At 39.6% G+C, this 26672-nt stretch overlaps 1 protein-coding gene across 2 annotated transcripts in view; it reads right to left on the reverse strand.

Annotated features, from left to right (window-relative positions):
* Nucleotides 1-26672, reverse strand: part of RELN (reelin) — a 423783-nt gene that overhangs the window by 161104 nt on the left and 236007 nt on the right. For both annotated transcript variants that reach the window (XM_070424598.1, XM_070424599.1), the window contains exon 11: nucleotides 16714-16859. In XM_070424598.1, the coding sequence (XP_070280699.1) occupies nucleotides 16714-16859 (146 nt within the window). The remainder of the gene's footprint in view (nucleotides 1-16713; nucleotides 16860-26672) is intronic.

The following is a 26672-nucleotide window of genomic DNA, read 5'->3' on the forward strand; positions in this document are numbered from 1 at the left end:
CATATCTAGGATGGCATGAGCATTTCCCTGAAAAGGAGTGTTAGTTCTCTACGGTTTAAATTATGTTTTCTCCAAGGAAATGTGGTTCTATGTGAACTGCATTTGAAGAAATGTCTGCCTACGGGGGAGAGCTCTGTACAACATAGCAATTTATATTTATCCTTTGATGACTAATTCTAAAAATAAAGTCCCCAAATTACTTATTATAAAAACAGCGGTATCTATTATTTATTATAGAGTGGGATGAAGTTGGAACACAGAAAAAAGTTTCATAATCAATAAAATGCCTTAAGGCAACTTTTTTCCCTTAGAGGAGGTAGCAAGATCACAATAATATTTAATTTGCATTTTTAAACTACAACTTTCTACTTTTTATGTCAAGAAAGAGAAATATTTTTGTAAGCAGTTTCTTCATTGGAAAGCTGATGATTCCCCCTATCAGCTGTTTTGGAATGGTTTTAGAATAAAATTGCTTTAATCGGCTCAAATATGAATACTTTTAAGAATGATATGAAAGAGTAGAACTTAAATTTTCTTACCAAAAAATAACAAAAGATAAATATGTGAGGCTATGATGTGTCAACTGACAAATGGAGGAAACCCTTTCACAATATGTACATATATCAGATCACCATGATGTACATGTTAACTAGCTTACAATTGTAAATTTCTCAATAAATTATACATCAATTTAAATTATATCTTAATAAAGCTAAAATTAAACAAAATTTTCCTTCATGGGCCTAAAAAAAGGATTTTATATATATATATCTTTGAAGGGAAATTTGGCAGTAACTATAAAAAAATTACATATATACTATACACACACACACACACACACACACACACTGAGTGGACAGATTATTATGACCACCTGACGTTTGTAGGCAAATTAGCTATAATTTCCCGCTGAAGTTGCTAGAGGGCCAGATCATAATAAACGTCTGAATAGCACAACATACCTAAGTATTATTGTTGATCAAGTTCATCCTATCATGTTGATGGCATATCCCAATGGAGATGGCTTCTTCCAACAAGACAATGCGCCATGCCACGGTGCTCGTATTGTGCAGGAGTGGTTTCAAGAACATGAGGGAGACTTTACCTTGCTTAGGTGGCCCCCACAATCACCATGTCTCAATCCAATTGAGCATTTGTGGGACGAAGTTAAAAGAGCCATCAGGCAGCTAGTTCCACAACCATCAAATCTCACAGAACTGGACAGTGCTATTCATCAGGCATGGTGTCAGATTCCTCGCATCACCTTTTAACATCTCGTGGAGTCAATGCCAAGAAGAATCACCGCAGTATTGAAGGCAAAAGGTGGCCCACCGAAGTACTGATGGGGTGGTCATAATAATGTGGCCGGTCATAATAATCTGGCCACTCAGTGTATATATACACATTCAAAGGCTGTTAAATCGCGTTTACCCATATCTTCAGAAAAAAATCACTTCTACTGTCGTGGTAAACAACCTGCTTCCCTATTTATAATGGTCTGACCCTCTAGCAACTTCATCGCGAAATTATAGCTAATTTTCCTACAAACGTCAGGTGGTCATAATAATCTGGCCAGTGTACATAAATGTCTCAAAAAATGTATACACACTTTAACAGCTGATATCTCAATTTTGAAAATGAAATGTATTTTAATAAACACTGCCTTTATAATTATTCAAAGTGTGTGCATACATTTTTGGGGGACACCCTATATATATGTATATGTATACATACATGTCTGATTCTCTAAATTTCATTTTAGGAATTTTTATTTCAGAAATACTTTAACAAGTATAAAAAATTTATTACAATATTCTTTGTCTACTAGTATTAATAGGGGTTGTTAGATAAAAAATGGAATTCTGGTCAGTTTCTCATTTTGGTATAGTCAGAGAAAAGTATGAATGAATACATACACACACACACACACACACACACACACACACCACACACTAGAGGCCCGTTGTACGAAATTCGTGCACTCGGGGGGTCCCTCAGCCCAGCCTGCACCTTCTTGCAGTCTGGGAGCCCTCAGGGGATGTCTGACTGATGGGCCTAAGCTGGTAGTTGGACAACCTAAGCGCTGCTGTGGAGGCGGGAGAGGCTCCCGCCAACCCCACTGTGCTTGCCAGTCATGAGCCCGGCTTCTGGCTGAGCGGCACTCCCTCTGTGGGAGTGCACTAACCACCACGGGGAAGCTCCGGGGTTGAGCATCTGCCCCCTGGTGGTCAGTGCCTGTCATAGCAACCGGTCATTCCATTGTTTGGTCAATTTGCATATTAGCCTTTTATTATATACGATACCAACATTTTAACTGTAGGAAATGTGATATGCAAGGGGGACTTTTTATTTTAAACATTTGCTTTAAAAATGCAAATAATATCCAAATAGAAATAAATTAAAAAGGCATTTAATTTATATGTATTATAATTCAGAATGAAAATTTAAATGATCTCATTATAGATTGATGAAAATACTAAGATTATTAACATAGGCAATAAAGGTCTTATATTTTCATTACATTTTTTCCTACTTTTATTGGCATAAATGGTTCTAAAGGTGATAGATCTATGAAAAATTGTTTTATTATATTTTTCAGAATATATTAAATCAAGTTTGCAACTTTAGGTTTGAACTAAGATATGGAATAAAGCCTGGCTATAAGATCCCACATTTGCCAAGTTCATAGGTTTTCAATCTACTATGAATTGTCTGAGATTGAATAAATTCTCTGAGATTGATATCCATAAGGTCTGTACTTGGGATAAGTTCTCTGATATTTAATAAGGGATGTACCAGAGGTAAAAACCCTTCCACATTAATTTATATTCATGAGGTTTATCTCCAATATGAGTCCTGTGATGTCTAGCAAGGGGTGTGCTTTGACTGAAAGCTTCTCCACATCCACTGCATTGGTAGGCTTTCCCTCTAGCAGACAGCTTAGGTGAAGGTAAAGGATGAGCTCTATTTGAAGGCTTCCCTGCAGGTACTGCATTTCAAAAATTACTTTCTTCATTTGGTTCTACTGTATTTCACTGAAGTTCAATTTTATTTCAGGTTTTTATTATACTCTAGAGGCCCGGTGCATGAATTCATGCATGGCTGGGGGTCCCTTGGCCTGGCCGGCAATTGAAGCCTATCAGGGGGCAAGCCAGGTGAAGGGAAGGACTCCGGGAGGTTGGCTGGCCGTTCCCCTGATCGGGACCTATCAGGGGAGCCAATCGGCAAGGGGGAGGGACTGTGGGAGGTTGGACGGCTGAGGAGAGGAGAGGGGCTGCAGGAAGTTGGTCGGCCGGGGGGAGGGGCCAAGGGAGGTTGACTGTGGGAGTGCACTGACCACCAGGGGGCAGCTCCTGCATTGAGTGTATGCCCCCTGGTGGTCAGTGCACATCATAGTGACTGGTCGACCAGCCATTCTGGTCATTTAGTCATACTGGTCGCTTACGCTTTTATATATATAGACTAGAGGCCTGGTGCACAAAAATTTGTGCACGGGGGGGTGGGGGTGGGAATGGGGGTCCCTCAGCCTGGCCTGTGCCCTCTCGCAGTCTGGGACCCCTCGGGAGATAATGACCTGCTGGCTTAAGCCTGCTCCCGGGTGGCAGAGGGCAGGCCCAATCCCTAGGTGCAGCCCCTGGTCGGGCTCAGAGCAGGGCTGATTGGGGAGTTGGGGCGCCGCCCCCTGTCATGCACAGAGCAGGGTGGATGGGGAGGTTGCGATGCCACCCTTAGTCACGTTCAGGGTAGGGCCGATTGGGGGGTTGGGGCACCGCCCCCTGTCACACTCAAGGCAGGGTCGATGGGGAGGTTGTGGCGCCACACCCTGCCACGCAAAGAGCAGGGCCAATCAGGGGGTTGGGGCGCTGCCCCCTGTAACACACAGAGCAGGGACCATCAGGGGGGTTGGGGCTCCGTACCCTGTCACACAGAGCAGGGTCAATCAGGGGTTTGGGAAGCTCCCCCCTGTCACACACAGAGCAGGGCCAATCAGGAGGTTGGGGCGCCGCCACTGTCACACTCAGGGCAGGGCCGATGGGGAGGTATGGCTCTACCCCGTCTCACATAGAGCAGGGCCCGTGGGGGGGGGGGGTTGGGGTGCTGCCCCCTGTCACACACAGAGCTGCAGAGCGATCAGGGGGTTGGGGTGCTGCCCCCTGTCACGCTGATCTCAGTGCCGGGAGGCCTTGCGGTTCCGCTGATCCCGCCCGGCAGGGTCACAGATCCGGGTCCCAGAACGCAGACAGCCTTGCCTGCTGCCGCCTGCCTTCAGTATGCAAATTAGCCGCCATCTTGTTGCTTCAGGGTGGGGGTCCCCACTGGGGTGCCTGGCCAGTCTGGGTGAGGGGCTGAGGGCCGTTTTCAGGCTGGCGGGCGACTGGAGCTCCAAACCTCTCCTTTTTTTCTTTTTTTTTATTCTGGCATTTATTTACCTCCTATGGCTGTCACTGGAGCTGAGAGCCGGCTTTCTCTCTGAGGCTCGGCTGAAAGCAGGTTTCTGGCCTTTGTTTTCTGTATTCGAAACAATGTTGCGACTCCAGCTCTGAGATCCCAACTGACTGGCAGGAGGTTTCTGGAGTTTTGTTTATCTTCTATAAATGTTACTATGTTTCCAACTGAAGCTCAGAGGCCGGCGGGGACGTTGGAGTCCTCTGTCACTGAAGGAAGCAAGCCTCCCTGTTCGCATCAGCTGCCTGGCTGCCGGCTGCCATCTTGGCTGACAGTTACTTTGTATATATTCACTGATTAGCCAATGGGAAGGGTAGCGGTCGTACGCTAATTACCATGTTTCTCTTTTATTAGTGTAGATATTATGTTTCCTTACACTCTTGCAGAATTAACATGAATGAAAATATTGGCTTTAGAATGGCAGACAGCATTCAGTTTTCTCACTAATAAGACCAAAATATAACCTGCACTGAGAATGTTAGAAAAAATAATGTATTGTCTGGGACATTATATTCTCAATCAATGTTTAGTTTCCTGCCCCTCCCTCTTCCCTATAAAATATAGTGCTATTTTTGTTTTAAAATAAGTGAAAACAGCAATTAAAAGAAATGTCTAATTTATAATGAGTATTTTTTTCATACTAGAATAAGCAGAGAAACAATCCTGGATAAGGTTGCAGTACAATATGGAAAATGTTTTTGCTTAAATATCTTTCAGCAAGGGGGTACTTAGCTGAAAGACTGTGTTTTATCTATCTATTGGTCTTTCATATTGAGATTTTGGCCACGATCTATATGGGTCAGTAAATTTATTATAAATTTATATTATTTGCATGGTCAAGTAGGGTTTGCTTTAAATAAACATGTCTGTAAAACATGATCCATTTAATACAATGTTAACTTAGATTGCCAATATATCTTCAATTCACAGACCTAGAATTATAAACTTAACTAAAATCCCTCTTCAGCTTTATAAGTATTTTGTGACAAGGATTCTAACCAGGGGTAACATCATTCTTCTCGTTGGACAGAGGGAATACTTTATAGAAAACTAGAGGCCCGGTTCACAAAAATTTGTGCACTCGGGGGGTCCTTCATCCCGGCCTGTGCCCTCTCGCAGTCTGAGACCCCTCGGGCCTAAGCTGGCAGTCAGATATCCTTCTGGCAGCCCAGGAGCCCTCGGGGGATGTCCACTTGCCAGCGGGGAGCAGGCCTAAGCTACAGTCGGACATCCTTAGTGCTGCTGAAGAAGCAGGAGAGGCTCCCACCACCACTGCTGTGCTGGCAGTCATCAGGCTGGCTTGTGGCTGAGCAGAGCTCCCCCTGTGGGAGTGCACTGACCACCAGGGGGCATCTCCTGCATTGAGCATCTGCCCCCTGGTGGTCAGTGTGTGTCATAGTGACCACTCATTACCAGTCTTTCTGCTGTTAGGGTCAGTTTGCATATTACCCTTTTACTATATAGGATAGAGGCCTGGTGCATGGGTGGGGGACGGCTGGTTTGCCCTGAAGGGTGTCCTGAATCAGGGTGGGGGTCCTGCTAGGATGCCTAGCCAGCCTGGGTGAGGGGCTGATGGCTATTTGCAGCTGGTCACACCCTTTTCAGGGTGGGGGTCCCCACTGGGGGGCCTGGCCAGCCTGGGTGAGGGGCTGATGGCTGTTTGCAGGCTGGTCAAGCCCCACAGTGGGGACCTTCACCCCATGGGAGTGTGTGGCTGGCCTGGGTGAGGGGCTGAGGGCCGTTTTCAGGCTGGCCACGGCTGCAGGCTAGAAGCAGGTATCTGGGATTTATTTAACTTCTATAATTAAAACTTTGTAGCCTTGGTCCTGCTCGAAGCCTGGGTTGCCGCTGGCAACCCATGTTCCCAGCCCCTCCTTGAGCGGAGGCCAGGCCAGCTGGAAGCAAGTATCTGGGATTTATTTATCTTCTATAATTGAAACTTTGTAGCCTTGAGCAGAGCCCAGGGCTGGCCAGGGCAGGTGGGAAGCTTGGCTTCCTCCATTGCCGGGGGCAACCGAAGCCTCCTGCTCACTTCAGCCCCGTGGCCACCACCACCTTTGTGATGGGGTGATGGTTAATTTGCATATTACTCTTTTATTAGATAGGATAACAAGAAGATGCTCAAACTGTTCTAAAGAGTTCTAAATAATTTTGAAGCCCATTTTTACTAAAAGCATCAATTTACATGGAAAGGGCTATAATGGAGATTGTTTTTTGTTTTTTTTTTGGTCTATATGCAGTTTTGATTTTCAGAGGTTATATATAAGATTCTTTGATACTATCTCTCTGGAACAAGGAGTCCAATATAAAATTGTTTGATTTGATTTAATATTAATTTTGTCTTAATTTTATTCCACTAGATAGCATTAACTTTTAAGAAAGACATTTTGAGTCAGTTGCAGGCGTGTCCCACTTTGCAAGCAATGTCTTTAAAATATGTAACTAATAGTCTGCACTTTGCTCTCTTTATTAAATCATCTATTAGGCACTAAGTTATGGCTGACCTGAGGAAACCACTGTCTGTGCTCAAATCTTTTTCTATAATTCTAGATGAGCTGTTTTAAAATATATTTCTTGAAAGGGCCCTTCAGAGCAAATTTATACAGCAGATATCTTAATAGGGTATGGATGGTAGTGGAATAGGACTGTAGGACTGGAAGTTGGAGGGAACTAAAAATAAGCCAGCGGTTCAGAGATTACTCTCTCTCACCATTTGAAAAAAGACAGCAAGGCCAAAGATGGGAATGGAAGTTTGATCCCAGGACAAGTCTTGTATGGCCTCTGGCATCTTTTCTATATCTTGGTGGTGTGTTGGAATTCTGGGTATTCTGTCTTATGTAGGAGACATTTTTACTTTTATTTTTTTAATTAGGGAAAGACTCTTCACACAAGTGAAGTCTAAGGCCTTGAAAGGACACCTGCATAAGTCATTCTAAAAAAGTACAGTTGGAAATATTTTTGAAGTTTAAAGAAAGAAACTCTATTTGTTTTTATTATGATAACAATATTCTCATTATTGAAAAATTGGAAAATATAAAGAGTACAAGAAAAAAATCACCCACAATCACACTATTCCAGAGACAAGCACAAGCACAATTAATATTTTAGTGTATTTACTTCTAATATTCTATATGTATATTTTCAGATAGTTGTGATAATATTGTATATATGTTTTTATATTCTGCCCTTTTTCACTCACATTAATAATGCACACATTTTCCAGGATATTGGCTCTATATAAACAGGCCAGATAATATATGCTTTTTAAATTCTTTATTGTTGAAAGTTTTACATATGTCTCCTTTTCCCCCCATTGACCTCTCCCCGCCCACTCCCACCCACCCCAGCGCATGCCCCCACCCCGCTATTGTCTGCATCCATTGGTCATGCTCATATGCATGGATACAAGTTCTTTGGTTGATCTTTATCCCCCCACCCCCACCCTCTACCCTCCCCTGCCTTCCTTCTGAAGTTTGATGGTCTGTTCGATGCTTCTATATCTCTGGATCTATTTTCTTTCATCAGTTTATGTTGTTCATTATATTCCACCAACGAGTGAGATCATGTGATATTTATCTTTCTCTGACTGGCTTATTTTGCTTAGCATGATGCTCTCCAAGTCCATCCATGCTGTTGCAAATGGAAACAGTTCTTTCTTTTTTACAGCAGTGTGGTATTCCACTGTGTAGATGTACCACCGGTTTTTTACCCATTCATCTGCTGATGGGCACTTAGGCTGTTTCCAAATCTTAGATATTGTAAATTGTGCTGCTATGAACATAGGGGTGCATATATTCTTTCTGATTGGTGTTTCTGATTTCTTGGGATATATTCCTAGAAGTGGAATTACTGGGTCAAATGGGAGGTCCATTTTTAATTTTTTGAGGAAACTCCACACTGTTCTCCACAGTGGCTGCACCAGTCTGCATTCTCACCAGCAGTGAACGAGGGTTCCTTTTTCTCCACATCCTCGCCCGCACTTGTCATTGGCTGATTTGTTGATGATAGCTATTCTGATAGGTGTGAGATAGTACCTCATTCTCATTTTGATTTGCATTTCTCGGATGATTAGTGACTTTGAGCATGTTTTCATAAGTCTCTTGGCCTTCTGTATGTCCATTTTTGAAAAGTGTCTATTTAGGTCCTTTGCCCATCTTTTGATTGGATTGTTTATCTTCCTTTTGTTAAGTTGTATGAATTCCCTATAAATTTTGGAGATTAAACCCTTATCAGATGTAACATTGGCAAATGTTTTCCCATGCAGTGGGCTCTCTTGTTTTCTCGATTGTTTCTTTTGCTGTGCAGAAGCTTTTTATTTTGATGTAGTCCCATTTGTTTATTTTCTCCTTAGTTTCCATTTTCCTAGGAGCTGTATCGGTAAAGACATAGCTATGACATATGTCTGATATTTTGCTGCCTATGGGTTTTTCTAAGATTTTTATGGTTTCCCATCTTATGTTTAAGTCTTTTATCCATTTTGAGTTTATTTTTGTATATGGTGTAAGTTGGTGGTCTAGTTTCACTTTTTTGCATATTATCTGTCCAATTTTCCCAACACCATTTATTGAAGAGATTGTCTTGACTCCATTGTATGCTCTTGCCTCCTTTGTCAAATATTAATTGAGCATATGACTTGGGTTGATTTCTGGGTTCTCTGTTCTGTTCCGTTGGTCTATATGTCTGTTCTTGCGCCAGTACCAGGCAGTTTTGAGAACAGTGGCTCTATAATACAGTTTGATATCTGGTATTGTAATCCCTCCAACTTTGTTCTTCTTTCAGATATTATTTTATTATGCACATGCCAAGCTATATTTAGTCATTTTTCTATTATTGAATTTAAAAATATAGTAATAGATAGTTATATTATTTATATTACATTCTCAATTCCCTAATGCCCCTGGATATGTTCTAAAGCACAGATAACCTCAAGCTAAAGTTCTGAAGGTGTGAGAGTTCTGCTCTTCCTTCATATAAACTCTTAGATATTCAGGACTGTTTGGTGGCCAGTGTTGAGGAGGTGCACTACCAAGGAGGGAATATGGAAAACAAAGACATATGAAGTAGGCATATGAACATTTTGGTGCCAGCAACCTACTCTGACATTTTCAACAGAAAAATCCTATCACTGGCTAATGACCCAGGATGCCAGGAATCAAAGCACTTCAGATGAATTAATATTTCATCCACTTTTTCCATCTGACTTCAGTAAAGAAGGTCCTCTCAGATAGGGAGCCAGTTGGATGCTCATATGGATGGCTGGTTTGTAGAGGGGAAAGGAGTGAAAAACCAATTCAAGAATGGCACTGCCAAGTGCAAAAATGTGCTGCAAATTTAAAAAGGATCTAGAACTCACATGAAGGAGTTCCAGAACAATGGTTACCATATGTAGCTAATATAGAGAGCTTTTTTAAATTAGACAAATTACTATTTATATTCTTTAAAGATAAAAATAATTTGCTTAAACAGAAAGCAATGTTAGAACCCAGGTCAAAAACAAAACAAGCAAGAAGTAATATGTGTCTTTTAACAGCTTGCAACAAGTTTACGCTGATCCATTTTAGCACCTCCCGGGTTTTAAAAAATATCCAATTATCATTTTAACTAGTATTGTCTTTTTTCATAATGACCTACTTATTGGTTTATTTAAGGGTTTCCTTGGCCTTTTTAGTTTTGTTTGTGTTTCTTATATATATCACTAATAAATACGAGCAAATTTTTTTGAGCACCACTTTGCTCATATCCCATTACTGATAGTAATTATAGTTGGGATAACAACTAATTTCTAAGTTTTTGGATAGCTCATTATGTGCCAAACATTGTGCAAAGTGCTGCAGATATACTGTTGCATAAAATACCCCCATTTTTTTTGTTAATCCTCACCCGAGGATACTTTTTCTATTGATTTTTTAAAAATACTATTGATTTATTTAAAAATAAATATTATTTATTTCAAAGAGGAAAGGAGAGGAAGAGAGAGATAGAAACATCAATAATAACAGAGAATCATCCATCAGCTACCTTTTGCACACCCCACACTGGGGATTAAGCCTGCAACCCAGGAAGGTGCCCTGATTTGGGAATCGAACTGTGACCTCCTGGTTCACAGGTCGATGCTCAACCACTGACCCACACTGGCAAGACGAGCTTAAATTTTTTATTTGTACACTACTCTTTCTTGAATCTCTCATCTTCCTCTATTGTTAATATCCAAGCATACATCTTCCAGTAATTCATCCAGAGAGGGTAAACTTTCTGAACCTTATGCAATTGAAAAGGTTTTTATTTTCCCTATGACTTGAATGGTATTTCTCTGGAGAAGAATTTTATGTTCTAAATAATTTTCTCTCAGAAATTAAAATAACTTCTTCATTTTTAAAAACTTATGCTTAATGCTACCAAGGAAAGTACAATGAATCTCAACTAGAAGCTCTTAGGACTTCTCTCTTATTGGTACTCTGAAGTTTGTACTCAGATGGTCTAGGACTGGGTATTTTTCCATTCATTTTGCTGACAATTTTGATTCAGAGGTTTTTTTTTCTTCCTTCTTCTTTCTTAAATCTCAGGAACTTTCCTTCAATAATAAATAGTCTTTGAATATTTCATTCTACATATTCCCTCTGATTTCTCCTTCTGGATGTCCTATTATTTCTAATGTTAGAAGTCCAATTATTTTGCTCTTTAATCCCCCCCCCCCCATAACTTATATCTCCTTTTTTTTTTTTTTTAATCTAATGACTCCAGTTTTGGGAATATCCCAAGACTCAAATGTCCAACTCATTAATTTGCTCTTCATTTATACTGATATTCAGGGTGAGAAAATCCTTTAAGTTTGTTTTAACAATCATAAAGTTTTATTTCTCACGTATTATTTTTCCTTGTAAGATCTCTTTTTATTTCACAAATGCAGTATGATCTCTGAGGATATTAATTATACTTCTCATAAAAATCTTCATTTGTATAGTCAGCTACTTCTAATTTCTCAGCTCTTAGTTCTTTAGTTTGGACTTGATTTTACTCAGATTTGATGATTTGGCGTCATTTGCTTACATCTGTTTCTACTATTCTCTCTTAGTTTTGGTGCATATGCACCCATTGATGGGGAGGCAGATGTGCCCTTGGCTGGAGACTGCCCTGGTGGCTCTGCATTCCCATTGAGGTTTCCAGTCCCCTGGCATTGCCCCACTTTTCCATTCCAAGGGTCCACATTCACTACTTGCTCATGGGGAAAGGCCTCTGCTTGGAAGTGGGTGTACTGAGGGCTCACCTGCTTGGCAGGTACCACAGCAGTACCTCAGAATCCCATCCTGCTCTGAGCCCAGCATCCCTGACCTGGAGCAGCACTGGGACACCTTTTGTAGGGTCTTACTGATCATGTGTCTTGGGCTATCGTTTCCTCCTTCCACCAAATCCCTTCCTCCTCTCACTTTCTTTGGTGTGTGTAATCCTTCCTAATTCTTGATCCAACAAGGCTACAATTTCTGGTTTATAGTGTTATTATAAATTCATTTGCTCATTTTCTAAATATTTTTTATTGATTTTAGAGAGAGAGGAAAGGAGAGGGAGAGAAATATCGATCAGCTCCCTCCTGCCCACCCCCTACTGGGGATCGAGCCCACAACCCAGGCATGTGCCCTGACCCAGAATTGAACCAGCCACCTTGGTACATGGGACAACATTCAACCAACTGAGCCAGAGCATCATTTTCTGTAACTTCCAAGGATTTGGGGCAGGTGGGGAAGATGAACATGCTGTTCTGATTCAATTATTCTAATATTCACTGCACTGGTGGAGTTGCTCTCTTTAGCATGAATACTCTGGTGACGACAAAATAAGATATTTTAAAAAGGTATTTGAGGGTGGGGTGGGGAGAGATTAACCAAAGAACTTACATGCATCTATATATGACCCATGGACACAGACAACAGTGTGGCAAAAGCCTGGGGTGGGGTAAGTGGTGGAGTGGAGGTATCTGAATAGTAAAAACATACAATGTTTGCTTTTGGAATGAAAGATAAGTATACAAATTCCATATTATAGTAATGCATTTCCCAGACAGCCCCCTCCCACATGACGACAGCCTCAGCTAGGTGAGCCACGGTGGTTGCTAATTAAATGATGTGTTGGTAAGGTTAAGCCACAGTTCAGAAAGACTGACATAAATTAGCAGTGTATCTATTAAGGTGTCTCTCTTGAAGAAGTAACAGATGTGTCTTCTTTAGGAAAAAGAAAAAATACTTTAAAATCCCACTTTAAAAGACTAAACTCAACGACACTGGCATTGGGACAGCGTTGTGATATGAAAGGCAAACACTTCTCGCATCCTTGTGATCTGAGACCAAATTCTTTGATTCAATGGTAGGAAAACAGGGATATCTGGAAAAGTGGGTTCCAAAAAATGTCATGATGACTTAGTAGCTTTCTTTTTTTCTAGCCATTCAGGTGCAAGGTTTGGAAATATTATTAGAGAGAACCACATCTTCTATTTTCTCTCCCACATTTCTTATGGGGGGAAACAGTTAAAAGAGATGAAAATATTATAGCCATATAAATAATTTAATTTTAAAATTGCTTAAAAAACTGACCTCAAAGCTACAGAATTAAATCAATTCAGCTGGTTACTCTAAATATCATCTGTTTTCTACCTACTTAGGCAGGTGAGCTTATAATGACAAATTATGTGGGTGGAGATGCTTGAGGAGAAGAACGAGACAAGTATTCTGTAAACCTGGCTGAACAAAAACAAAACACATCAAGAATTTCACTACCAGAGTCCTAATCTGTTTTCCTTTGTTACCATAGCTAAAAATGCTTCGAATTAATTTGATTTTGTGACAGAATTTTCCTCCCAAAGCTATGATTAAAAATTATTATAGCAGCAGCATTCTTTCCTAGACCAATAAAATAGCATTTGGGACTGGGTGGGTGTGGGGAGGGGGCACACACATATACACACACCACTAAATGGTAGACTAAACCACCATTTTTATCATCACCCCAAACGCCGAATATACTAGGTCCTGTCATCCTTTTATACCTTTACAACATAATGCCATCTTAATAACTGAGCACCAGATGGGAGCATAGTGAGGTAATTCTGGCTGTGTGGCCTGATATCCTTGGGGAAGAGCTGTAAATAAGCCAAGGTGTTGTGTGAGAATAAACTACTTTTAGAACTTAGATGAATTAGTTGTGTACCAATTAGAGTGAGACAGGTGTTTTTGTCAAGCACATTATCCCATGTTATTGGATAAGAAACCTGCGGACAATGCCATAGCTTGAAAGCATCGGCCTCTTAACTGTAACTGATCCCTGATACATCCTCAGTCCAGACGAACGTCCAAAGGCATAGTTGAAACCACCGAGTCACAGAGTGAATGGAAATTGCTCTGATGTTCCTCTGTGTCCATACTGATTTTAGCTCTTTTTTTTTTTTAAGGCACAGATACTTCTATTTTTAAAAATAATTATTTATTAAATTGATTGGGGTGACATTGGTCAACATAAACATATAGATTTCAGGTGTGGGTTTCTATGTTACAAGATCTGTATATTGCACTGTGTGCCCACCCCCCAAAGTCAAATCTTCTCCTGTCACCTTATATTAAGACCCCTTTTTGCCTCTACCCCCTTCCCTCTGGCAATCACCACATTGCTGTTTGTGTTTGTGAGTTTCAGTTTCATTTTCCAAATATGAGTGAAATGATATAGTTCTTAGGCACAAATACTTTTAGTTCTTTTTGTTTTGTTTTGTTTTGGAAGATGATTTAGTTTAGCCACAGATTATATTGTATCATTTAGTGCTCTGTGAACATGGAATGTCTGATCTGTTAACTGACATTTATATATTACCAGCTGTTTCTGGACCAGTACATTATTTTTAAAAAACATGTTTAATTTCTCCTAATAGCAAATCAATTGCTTTCTAAGCTTAATTCATGAATGGGTTTTCTGTGGGGGGATTTCTAGTAGAGGGGATTTCTTTTGTTCCTTTATAAACAGGACTTCATGATACTACAAGCTAAAAAAAAAAATAGAGGAAAAGGGCATTGTGGGAGATTAAAAAAAGGTAAAAATAAATTTTCTCTCTCCTCAAAACAATAAGAGTAAGTGGCATTGACCGGCCATGGTGGCTCAGTGATTGAACATTGATCGACCTATGAACCAGGAGGTCATGGTTCCATTCCTGATCAGGGCATAAGCCTGGGTTGGGTGCTTGATCCCTGATCATGCAGGAGGCAGCTGATCAATGATTCTCTCTCATCACTGATGTCTCTATCTCTCTCTCCCTCTCCCTTGCTCTCTGAAATCAATAAAGATATATATTTTATAAAAAGGAGTAAGTGGCACTGAAGACTAAGTTTTACTGGAGAGGGGGAAGGAGAGGGAGAGAGAAGGGGAGAGGATATGGTAGTACTGACAATGAAAATTGCTTCTCTGCTTTACTGGGAAGAGGGCTGGGTTTCACTGAGATGTGGCCCTCACTGAAGAGGATGATTCTTTACTGCTGAATGAGTGGCCTGAGCTTGGAGAAATGAAGGAGTGGAGACCAGCAAATATCTTCTGCTTCAAAATCTGGGACCCCCCCGCCCCCCCCCCCCCCCGCCCCATAGGCAGTCAAACTACATAATTAGGAAGAGTATTTGAATTGGTCTTTGTTTGGGGTCAGAAAGAATGATATGCTGGTGATGGATCCTTTATCTCCAGAAGGTAGGTAAAGATGCCTTGGGTACATTGTCAAAGTTCTGGACCCCATCAGAGCCCTTTGGTCTGTGAGGGGAGTGGAATGAGCCCTGTGTAGCGTAAGGGTTACAACAAAACAGCAGCCTAATGTTTGGGTAGATCCTGGAGATGAAAAAGAGGAGCAGCAGTTACTGGTCCCTCAAGGAGATACTGGAGTGACAGGAGCCTAAGAGAAGGAGGATTTTGTGGACTGAGGCCTGAGCATCAGTGCTAGGCCTAGAGAGGTCAATGGTAGGCCCCGAAGGGGTGGGGTCCCTCCAAGTGTCAATCTCCTTCAGAGGCCTACCCTCACCCAACCCAGGCTTATGCCCTGATCAGGAATGGAACCGTGACCTCCTGGTTATAGGTCGATCAATGTTCAATCACTGAGCCACCGTGGCCGGGCAATGCCACAGACTTCCCTGGGGCAAGAAAGAGCAGAGCTGTCAGCCACAACAGAAACCTAGCTTTCAGCAGTGAAAAGACCTCGATGTGGCCCCAAGGAGTAGCAGCAGTAGTGGCAGCTCAGGCTGCCGGTCAGATTTCACTCTTATTGGGCCTGAATGCACTTCCTGGGCAATGCACAGGAAGTGGGGAGCCCAAGAGAGCAATATTGGCCTTCTTGCCACTCTGGCACTTACATGTTCCATCCAGTTTTGATTTAACTTGTTGTGATCAGAGAGACAAGACTATATCTCAGATGTGTTATGGAAAAGCTTCTCACAGCTAACAATTAAATGACTGCTATTTCATATTCACTATGAAATTACATTTAGTGTTATTTCATTTATCCTCACTGCAGTATTAGAAAACATATACTAAACAATGGGACCTGGTGTTCTGATTACATGTATTTATTGCAAAAACAAAGCTAGGTGAGAACCAGGAAATTTCTAGACTTTCTTCCCCACTTACACTACCTTATAAATTTTGATTTTCTGAACCTATTAGTATTTTTAAATGTGAACTTATGAAAATGCTGCTTGATTAATAGGAGATATCTTAGAACATAGGACCCAGAAGAAGGCACATATCTCAGAATGGTCAGAAAATACTGCCACCAAAACACTCTCATAGCTTCATTTCTCTTCTACTGCAATCTCAACCCCATATTCCTCCTTTACAAATATCTCAAAGATAAATTTTACCCTCTCAACAACTTTTAAAGACCAGAGCCATAAAAAATCAGATAATCACATCAATAAACCTCAGATTTCATGGAGACAACCGAAAGTCTCAGTATAGTAGTGAAACAATTTTATATTCTATAATTTGAAAAAAAATACTTTCTCCCAGTAAAAGCTGAATAAACAAAGATAAAATATGTGTTTCAACCGAAGATAAAAGGTATTTACAATTACCAATTTTTAATATGCATAAAAATAGTTGTTACTAATAAAAATATTTAGGTTAAATGTAACCCTTATCTGTTCTAAGAATCATCGTATTGATTTAGCTATGCTTTGCTATTTAACAATATGCATTTAAAATATGTGAGTGGAATAAATGTAAGTGCTCTACACAGCATGAGAGATAACAATTACTTACCCTGTAGGCTGGCTCTCAAATTCTTCTGACCACTGCTCTTGAATATCTTCTGTAGAAAGATCTACATCCCGGGTGGTTGCAAAATTAAATTCACTGCCTTCATTTCCATGGAAATAAATGGAGTTCCCATCTGACTGACAGCTATGCTGTAGATAAAAAGAGAGCATGGGGTGGCTGTTGAATTGGTTTTGTAGCTGAATCTGTCTTACTCATGTATAATTAGAATTTTTAGAAAAGTCATTATATTATTCGCTCTCTGATGGGCTCTCAAGTCAAAAGAGCTTGTTACTTCTTTTTTTGTCTTATTTAATTCAATTACAATTTCTTTCTAACTTATTAAGTTATTATAAAAAAGGAGTCAAGAGGCCATTTGATCTTTGCCACCTCAGCCTTCAGAATGAAACAAGAATATTTTAATTGGAATAATTTCCTATCTTCAGCATAGTCCTTGTTGTGGGAATTAAGTGTGATAATGACTTGTCATATATTTTCAATACTGTGGTTATGGGCTAAATTGCATGACCTTTTCATTATTCCATATAGTTTTAGCTTGTCATTCAAGCCTTCCACAATTTGTCTGTAAATGGGATGTGAGTAGACTAGCCAGCTAATCAAAACATGGAATATAGAAAAGGTCAAAGTAATCCCTGATATGATCATATACTTTCATCCACCTTTTGAGTAAAAGTTTCTGACCAGACTTAAGAAGTGCTGAGAAATCACAAACTTTGTTATTCTCCAAAAGAACACTAGGTTTACAAAAAAAGAAAGAAGAATTTCTTATGATAATTTTTTAAACATTTTTTCAGCTTAAAGGGATTATTCAAAGGCAAGAGCACACGCTGGAGCTGAGTAAACTGAGTATTTAAAAAATATGATAAATTTGCATTCATCATTCTTGGTAACAAGTTATATAGAGAGAAATGCTAATAAATAAAAGATCAAACATTCTTTTATGTTATATACATATATTCTTAAAATGAAATAGATATGAAGCGAAGTAGTTGGGCAGAAAATATTAGGCACAGTGAATGTAAGTTCTGTAGGGCAAGGATCATGTCCATTTTATTCTGTGTTGTAGTCCAGGTCTTAGCACAGTGCTTGGCATATAGTAGGAATTAAAATATATTCTTTCAACAATTAAATAAATCAATGAGTGAATGATATAGCTATGCCTTTTCAGGTGTTAAATTAATCTTTCATGGAGAACTCAGTAGAAGAGATTAACAAAGGTACTGGGAGGAAGGGGTTTATAATGAAGTAATATAATATATATTCTTTGCTCTAAAAAAAAATCCCAGTCTAGATGAGATCTATCAAAGATAGGTCTCAATGCCAGGCAACATATAGTAAGTGCTAATGAGTGAGAGAGGATAGAAGTCACTGCATGTGGGGGCTGGTGTAGGTGAGCAGGCTTCATAAATGAGTAGGACTTCAACAGCCTTTAAATAAAAACAAAATCCAGGTTGGATGACAAATAAATGAATGACAAAGGTGACAAGTAGGCATGATTTTCAGAATTACACCTTAGCCTGACAGCAAAAGATCTTAAATGGTAGTCTAAGAGATCTCTACAATATTCTGTTAGCAGTGGTAGTCTAGAATGGAGGAATGATGTGTGCAAACAAATGTTTTATCACAATTAAGCTGGTTAATGCTGGTAAAATCAATTGGGGGAGAATTCAGATTACTACACTGAAAGAGTAAATAAAGCTTTCAGAAGCTCCTTTAAATTCAAAAGCGTCCAGAATCGAAGATGGCGGCATAGGTAAACACCGGAGACTGCCGCCGTGGACAACCACTTCAAAAATACAACTAAAAGTCGGAGCGGACATCAACCAGAACCACGGGAAGGCTGGCTGAGGAGAGTCTCTTCAACTAGAAGCAAAAACAACAGCATTCCGACGCTCAGCGGAGGCGCAGTGTGGAAAATTTAAAGGTACGGCGGTGCGGTGGTGAGGGTGCGCGCGCAAAGCGGGCTGGCGGCTGAGGGCGAGATTGTCGTTTTCAATCAGGAGCGAGTCTCAGACTCTGGGCTACAGATCCGGGCGAGTCTCTAGGGACCCAGACTCAAACGGGAGAAGCGGGACTGTCTGGCTACGGCCCCTCCGAGGTTTGCAGCGATTGCTGGGACAGAGAGGCAGAGCCCTTGGGGACGGACTGAGAGCGGCCATAGCTGCTCCCTCCCCCCCCGCCCTGTTGAGCCCGCCCCGCCCAAACCCTGCGCACAGCCGTTTGCCGATCGCCTCAGGCAAGGGCTGGGCTAGCGCCTCCCCTGAGGACTGAAGTTTTCCCACAGCTGATTTCCACCGCCAGTCGGCCTGGTGGTCAAATCCCTCTAGTGTTAACTACAACAATTAAGGCTTGGCTAGAACAAGACTGCGCACAGAGACCACAAGGGGGTGCACCAAGAAAGCATAAAAGATGCGGAGACAAAAAAACATGACAGAAATGGAGGATATGGAGCTAAGAATCGCAATTTTGAGGGCTTGCCATAAATTTGTGCAGAGCCTCACGAAAACTAATGAGACCCTCGATGCTACGATAAAGAAATTAGAAACTAAGCATACACGGACTGAAATAAAGAATATTATACCCAATAGCAGACCAGAGGAGCTCAAGAATCAAACCAAAGATTCGACAAAAAACACCCAATTGGAAAAGCAAAATGAAAAAAGAATCCGAAAGTGTGAAGATAGTGTAAGGAGCCTCTGGGACAGCTTTAAGCAGTCTAATATCAGAGTCATTGGAGTGCCAGAAGATGAGAGACAGCAAGATATTGAAAACCTATTTCAAGAAATAATGGCAGAAAACTTCCCCCACCTGGAGAAAGAAATGGACTTACAGGTCCAAGAAGCGCAGAGAACCCCAAACAAAAGGAATCCAAAGAGGACCACACCAAGACACATCATCATTAAAATGCCAAGAGCAAAAGACAAAGAGAAAATCTTAAAAGCAGCAAGAGAAAGAGGCTCAATTACCTACAAGGGAATACCCATACGACTGTCAGCTGATTTCTCAACAGAAACTTTGCAGGCCAGAAGGGAATGGCAAGAAATATTCAAAGTGCTGAATACCAAGAACCTACAACCAAGATTACTTTATCCAGCAAAGCTATCATTCAGAATTGAAGGTCAGATAAAGAGCTTCACAGATAAGGAAAAACTAAAGGAGTTCATCACCGCCAAACCAGTATTATATGAAATGCTGAAAGGTATCCTTTAAGAAGAGGAAGAAGAAGAAAAAGGTAAAGATACAAATTATGAACAACAAATATGCATCTATCAACAGGTGAATCTAAGACTCAAGTGAATAAATAACCTGATGTACAGAATGAACTGGTGACTATAATGAATCAGGGACATAGAAAGGGAATGGACTGACTATTCTTGGGGGAAAAGGGGTGTGGGAGATGCGGGAAGTGACTGGACAAAAATCATGCACCTATGGATGAACTCAGTGGGTGGGGAGTGAGGGTGGAGGGTGGGGTGGGAGCTGGAAGGAGGGGAGTTATGGGGGGAAAAAAGAGGAACAAATGTAATAATCTGAACAATAAAGATTAAAAAAAAAAATTCAAAAGAGTCAAAAAGCATATGATCTTGGGGAAATCACCTCATAGCACTGAGATATTAAGGCATATCCATTGGATCTTATCTTAGATATACTGTTGTGTGTGACATGTATCTCCTGTCAGAGAATCTTTTTCACAACACAATGAATACAGGTTATTCATAGATGCTAAACTGAGATCATTGCATACAATCTTTAACCCACACACATTGATCAAAACTAGGATTCAGTTTTATTTAATAGTAAATAGAAACTGTCAAGCTATGAAAGCCGAAGTATCCTCTACTACTGTGCATCCTATAAAGACAATAAATGCTAAGTGGAATAACACAGATTACTTTCTTAATAATAAATCCACTGAGCTTTAAGTTTCACAGTTATCTTCACATTCTGGAAACTGGAACAACTGTCGCCTATGTTATCTGGAAGTAATATAAGAACTCTGATATCAATGCAAGCAATACACTGTCATTAACCAAGGAAATGACAGACATGAAATCTTATACATGTGACAATGGAATAATTTATATTACAATTTTAAAGGATGTATTTGTGTAATAAAAACAATAACTCGCTTAACATAAAACTTTGGTCATTTCTGGCTAAACATCAATTTAATTTTTCAATTTTGGTTTCCTATATATATAAAATCCTCACCCGGGATATGCTTTTATTGATTTTGGAGAGAGAGGAATGGGGAGAAAGAGAGAGAGAGAAACACTGATCGGTTGCGCCTTGACTGGGAATTGAACCCACAGCCTAGACATGTGTCCCAACCAGAAATCAAACCTGCAACATTTTTGGTAGACACTCCAACCAACTGAACCACTTGGCCAGGGCAGAACTGTTTATTATTTTAAGACTGTGTTATACGTAATTATGTTTCACTACTCCTCCAAATTTATATTATTAACATGTTGAGATTGAAATTTTATGTAAAAGATGAAGTCATTATAAAATTAGATAGCATGCTGTTAAACTTGTTTCACAACATTAAAATGTCTTAATGTTTTGGGAAACTAAAAGCATATTTAAATGATCTTTATGGTAGTTATTTTGCTGTTACAAAACATTTGGTAGTTTAGTAGACCACTTGTAATTGTACAATTATTGAAAATTCTCTATTAAATATATACTTTTATCACTATAACTGCAATAGTGCCAGCATAGGAAATACAAGTAATACTTATCATATCAAGTATGAAGAAAGCAACCTGAAAGAAATGTAACCCTCATTTTGAGTAATAACCAATTTTCATACTATTAGAGTCTAAAACGTTAGTATGATCTGTCTTTGGCAAATTTCCCTGGAGGATAAAATGGTTTAGTTTTTGTAGTTTTATGATTCCTCTAGGGAAGAAACTGTTAATACCAATTTGTAGTAAAAGGACAATACTCAAGACGGAATCTAAATGAAGACAAACAGGGCAGTGGTTTATGCCAGTGAGGTGAATGCCCTAATCCCATCCGTCAAGTTTAAGGGAAGAGTCACAGTTAGCTTTGTTGTCCCTCCCAAGTAGATCCAGTGTCCTTTGGGTGTGGAAGGAGAGAGGTATTGCTTTTTGAATATTCTCTTTTTCATAGTCTTAGTTAGTTCAGTGCCACATAATCAAAGAAAGGGTGTGACACACCCGAAGTAAACAGCGGCCTTTCAGAAGGAGGTGGCTCAGCCTTCTCCATCTCACAGCAAGACAGGCTGCCATTTCCTGGGTGGCAGGGCCTGCAGATGAACTGAACCCACACAGATGGCTTGGCTTGCTCTGCTCCCCACCACACTGAGGAGATCAGAGATGATTTCTGCCTCAGCCTTTCTGAGTAGAACCCAATGTTTTCCGAGTTTGGAGTAAGGGTAATATGAGCCAGCAGGCTAATATAAGGACTTCAAAATAGGGGATAGTCTGTAAAACTGGTGAATTCTTCAAACATTTGAGCAGGAATGGGCCACCTGAGAAGCTGATTAAGTATAGGCCCTATACTTAAGAATTTTGCAAAGGGTCGAGGCCAGTTCTGGGTTCTCATTTCTGAGGATTCCTAAGATAATTACAAGGCAAGTTAGAGTTTCTTGTTTGTTTGTTTTTTTTAAATATATTTTTTATTGATTTCAGAGAGTGAGAAAGATAGAAACATTAATGATGAGAATCACTGATTGGCTGCCTCCTGCATGCCCCCCACCTGGTATCAAGCCCCACAACCTGGGCATGTGCCCTGACCGGGAATCAAACTGTGACCTCCTGGTTCATAGGTCCGCTGAGCCATGCTGGTCGGTCTAGAGTTTCTTGCTAATTCTATTTTAGGATTGGTCACAGATGGCTCAATGTCTTAGAAATGGTCTGGTTTCCCAGATGCTCTCCAAACTGAGAATTTATACCTGAATGCATTTGGATTGAGATGCAGTCCCTGGCTTCTGCTTGTTTGATATTGCATCTCTGCATCTGAATGGGACTCCATGGCCTGCTTGATTAGGTAGGGGTTGTTGGAACTTTCTCCTATAATTTACCTCAATTGATTTAGCACCTAAAGGAATGAAGGCCACAAAGACCTGAAGAAAACAAAGAACTGGAAACCAAAAATAATGAAGATGACAAGAAATGGAAACTCAGTACTATGCATCAGAATTTGAGGATTGGAGTCAGAAGGCATGTTCCCACACATTTCTCTGCTTAATGGCGACATGGTTTTGTACAAGTCATTTAATTCCTTTTGTCCTGTTTCTTAAGCTGTAGAATAAGACCAATAATATATATTTTCTAGAGATGATGTTAGAAGCACAAATAATGTATATGGAAATGCTTTTTTAAAACTCTTAAGTGTTGTAATAAAATTATTTTATTTCTGAATATGTGCATTTTCGAAAAATAAGACATTATATTCCAAACTCTTAGCAGTAGTTGATAGTAAAATTGAAGGCTATTTAAATCTATTTTTTATTGATGTTAGAGAGAGAGGAAGGGAAAGGGATAAAGAGATAGAAACATCAATGAGACAGAAACATCGATTGGCTGCCTTCTGCACATCCTCTACTGGGGATTGAGCCTGCAACCTGGGCATGTGCCCTGACTGGGAATCAAATCGGTGACCTCTTGGTTTGTGGATGGATGCTCAACCACTGAGCCATACCAGCCAGGAATTAAATCTATTTTTTATTGTGTTTCTCATTAGAATAGTCATTAAAATTCTTAAGATCAACTTAAAACCTTCAGTAAAATATAAAAGAATATTTCCCACAATACAATATGGCAGGCACTGCACATACTCATTCACTTTTAGTGCAGATAGACCATCAATTAGAAATGTAAAAGCCCTTCAAATTCTGGCAGATTACCAAACATTCTTCCGAGACAGGAAAACTTAATAATGCAAGATGTCTGTTGCCACTTCTCTTACAGATGCATTGTATAACATCAATGCACTATGTTAAAATCCAAACAAAATGTGCATCGACACTATGAAAAGAATTCCAGAAAATTGCTCTCAGTGATTTTAATAGCCAGCTGTTTTTGTTCAGCATCTATTCAAACTCGTGTCATTTATATGAAATAACAATTAAAATCTAAACAACTTTAAAAGACAGTTAAATGAACTCTTGCTATGTTAAAAACAACATTATTTTGGAAGTCAGGATATTTTATTTTGAGTATAGTAAAAACATCTATCAGGTTTTCTTGAGAAAATGATTATAAATAGCATGTGATGTCCTGAGTCATACATTTTGATTGTGGTGAGTATATATCAGGTAACTAACTGGAATTTATTCTGGGTAATATGAAAGTATAAATTTTGTAGATAGGCTCCAAATATATCTTTCTATATCTAGCCCTCCTAACATACATTAATTACAATTATTTTGACTTTGTTGCATTACTTTTGCATTGATCAATGGCATGCACTTGATACTTTTAAGTACTGCAGATATGCAATTATTAAAAATCCCTTAAATGAAAAGAAAATTTAAAAAGGCCCTGGCAAGGTAGCTCAGTTAGTTAGAGTGTTGTCCCAATATGCCAATATTGTGGGTTTGATCCTAGGTCAGGGCACATACAAATTTTCCTTTAAAATTGTTTAAATGTACACTTAAATTTTTAATGAATGGCTCTATTTAACAAAATCCCTTAAACATAGTCTTTCTTTGCTTGTATTTGTCAATCAAAAATATTTTCCTACTTTGCTGTTATATGGGTTTCCTTTACTTGAAAAGCAGAACACAGTGTAACCAAGTGACAAGAATTTGCCATTCAGAAAAGCATCAACAGGAAACATCAGTGCAAATTCCTCAATGTAACAAGTCCTTGGCCGCAATTCAGGATAGCATTTTTCTAAGGTTGTTCCCAATACTCTGCTGAAAATGTTAATGGCTTCACCTCTGTGCTTGTAAAAGTACTTGCAATCACCTCCAACCATAGCTTAATTAGGTTTCTATCAAAGATGAACACTAAGGCACCTCTTAATATTATCTCCCCGGGGTCTAATGGCCCTGATGATTCTTTCAAGCATCTGTAGCCTAGCAATTTATTTTTTTTTACTATATATCCTTTTTGTTGAAATGAGTACGTTGGGCATTTGGGCAATGCCAGTTTGCAGAGAGCTGGTGGCAGATGGAATGAAATCTGCCTGGTATGCCTTCCCTCCACATGAGCAGAGAGCCATCCATTTCCTCCATTAAGGAGTTGTCACTCAGCCCACCCAGCTGGAAGACCGTTTTTGATAGCCAAGCTGGCTGGTGGCAGACAATTCAGATACAAAGTGCACTTTAAAAGGAAGCTAAAACATCATTTGTAGGAAAATTGAAAATGCATGGCTTCCACCACAGCCAATTTTTTAATGACTGTAATATTTTAAGTGATTATTTTTTGCCACTTCAGATTGCTCCTTAGAGAGGAGAGGGTTTTTTTTTTTTAATTAAAATCTAGGCAATGCAAACAGATGAGATATGAGGAGCAGAGAAAAGAGAAATAAGATGAATAAAATTAATTAAAATGGCATTGTTGGCAGAGCCATAAATTAGCCACTATGTGACTGGAAATAAACTCATATATTGTTGTAAGAGTTTCTGGATTAAAGTGAGGTGTGTGATTGGAAAGTGACTGACTTACAGCCTACATATCATTGTCTTTCACCTTGCATTATGCTATAGCTTTATCATATAGAAATACATATCTCCTATATCTTTGTTCAATGGCCTTTAAAAGTGCAGACTTTCATATTATTTTAAAAATCAAAGTAGGAAGAAGAGAACAATTTCTTTCATGAGGCAAAATGAATTTGTCATTTTTTGCACAATTCTTAGGAAATTTAATGCCAGTTAAAAAAAACTGAAAACTTGGCTATGAACATAGTCCAAGGGCAGGAGGGCTGAAGTACATTTTCTCTAGTCAACACAATAGATGCACCCGTGGAGAGTGAATTTTAGGGAGCTTAAAGAGTGTTTTTTTCCTCATTATTTTCTGGATTCATTAAGCATTCACATTTGAACCACTTTATGCTAAGATTCATAAAGATTCAATTTATGGTATATTTTGTGACAAGTGTATAATTACTTGGCAATAGTTACGACAACTCTCAAATGGCAATAGTGACAGTTTTGAATTGGAGTAATGAGAGGAAGAATAACAATGTAAAATTCCATAGGCAGTTGTTCACCTTGTTGATGGGGATCGACTTGACTTTCAGTGTCTGAGGTTTTCAGACTTGCCTCCTCAAATTAAGGCCAAGGATACCAACTACAACATGGAAGGCTGCAAATACTGAGGAATGAAGGCCTGGCTTTATCGTAAATATACTTGGCTATGAAAAGGAAAGCTGTTTGATCTTGGGGAAGCTACTTGGCCTCTCTGAGCCTACTTTTCCATCTGTGAAATGGGGGTAATTATGATGGTTAGATGAGATATTGTAAGTAACATGCCTACTAAAGATTGGTGAATCTTAGGAAATCAGTAAATGTTATTTCCCTCCTTTTTTTTTGCTCCATCTTTATTCATTCATTTAACAAACCTTACGTTAATGAGTGTCACTATGCTGTCTAGGTGCAAAGCTGATGGAAAAATATTACTATTGTTTTAAAAATATGTTTTACTGATCTTAGAGAGAGAAGAGAGGAGGAGAAAGAAATATTGATGAGAGAGAGAACATCTATTGGCTGCCTCTTGCACGCCACCTACTGGGGATCAAGACCGCAACCTACGCATGTGCCCTGGCTGGGAATCAAACTCTCCCTGCATGGGATGACAACCAACTGAGCCACACTGGCCAGGGACTTACTATGTTCATTTGTGAAGTTCATATAGAATAAAATAAATTTCACTTACCAATTATTGTATTAACTTAGTGATTAATGGTGTCAGCTTCAGACCAAAAACAAACAAAAAATGGGTACATTAGGCAGAGAGGCTCTG

Source organism: Myotis yumanensis, unplaced genomic scaffold, assembly GCF_028538775.1.
Source record: "Myotis yumanensis isolate MYYU_CA2020_CCGP unplaced genomic scaffold, mMyoYum1.0.hap1 SCAF_9, whole genome shotgun sequence".
NCBI classification, from domain to species: domain Eukaryota; kingdom Metazoa; phylum Chordata; class Mammalia; order Chiroptera; family Vespertilionidae; genus Myotis; species Myotis yumanensis.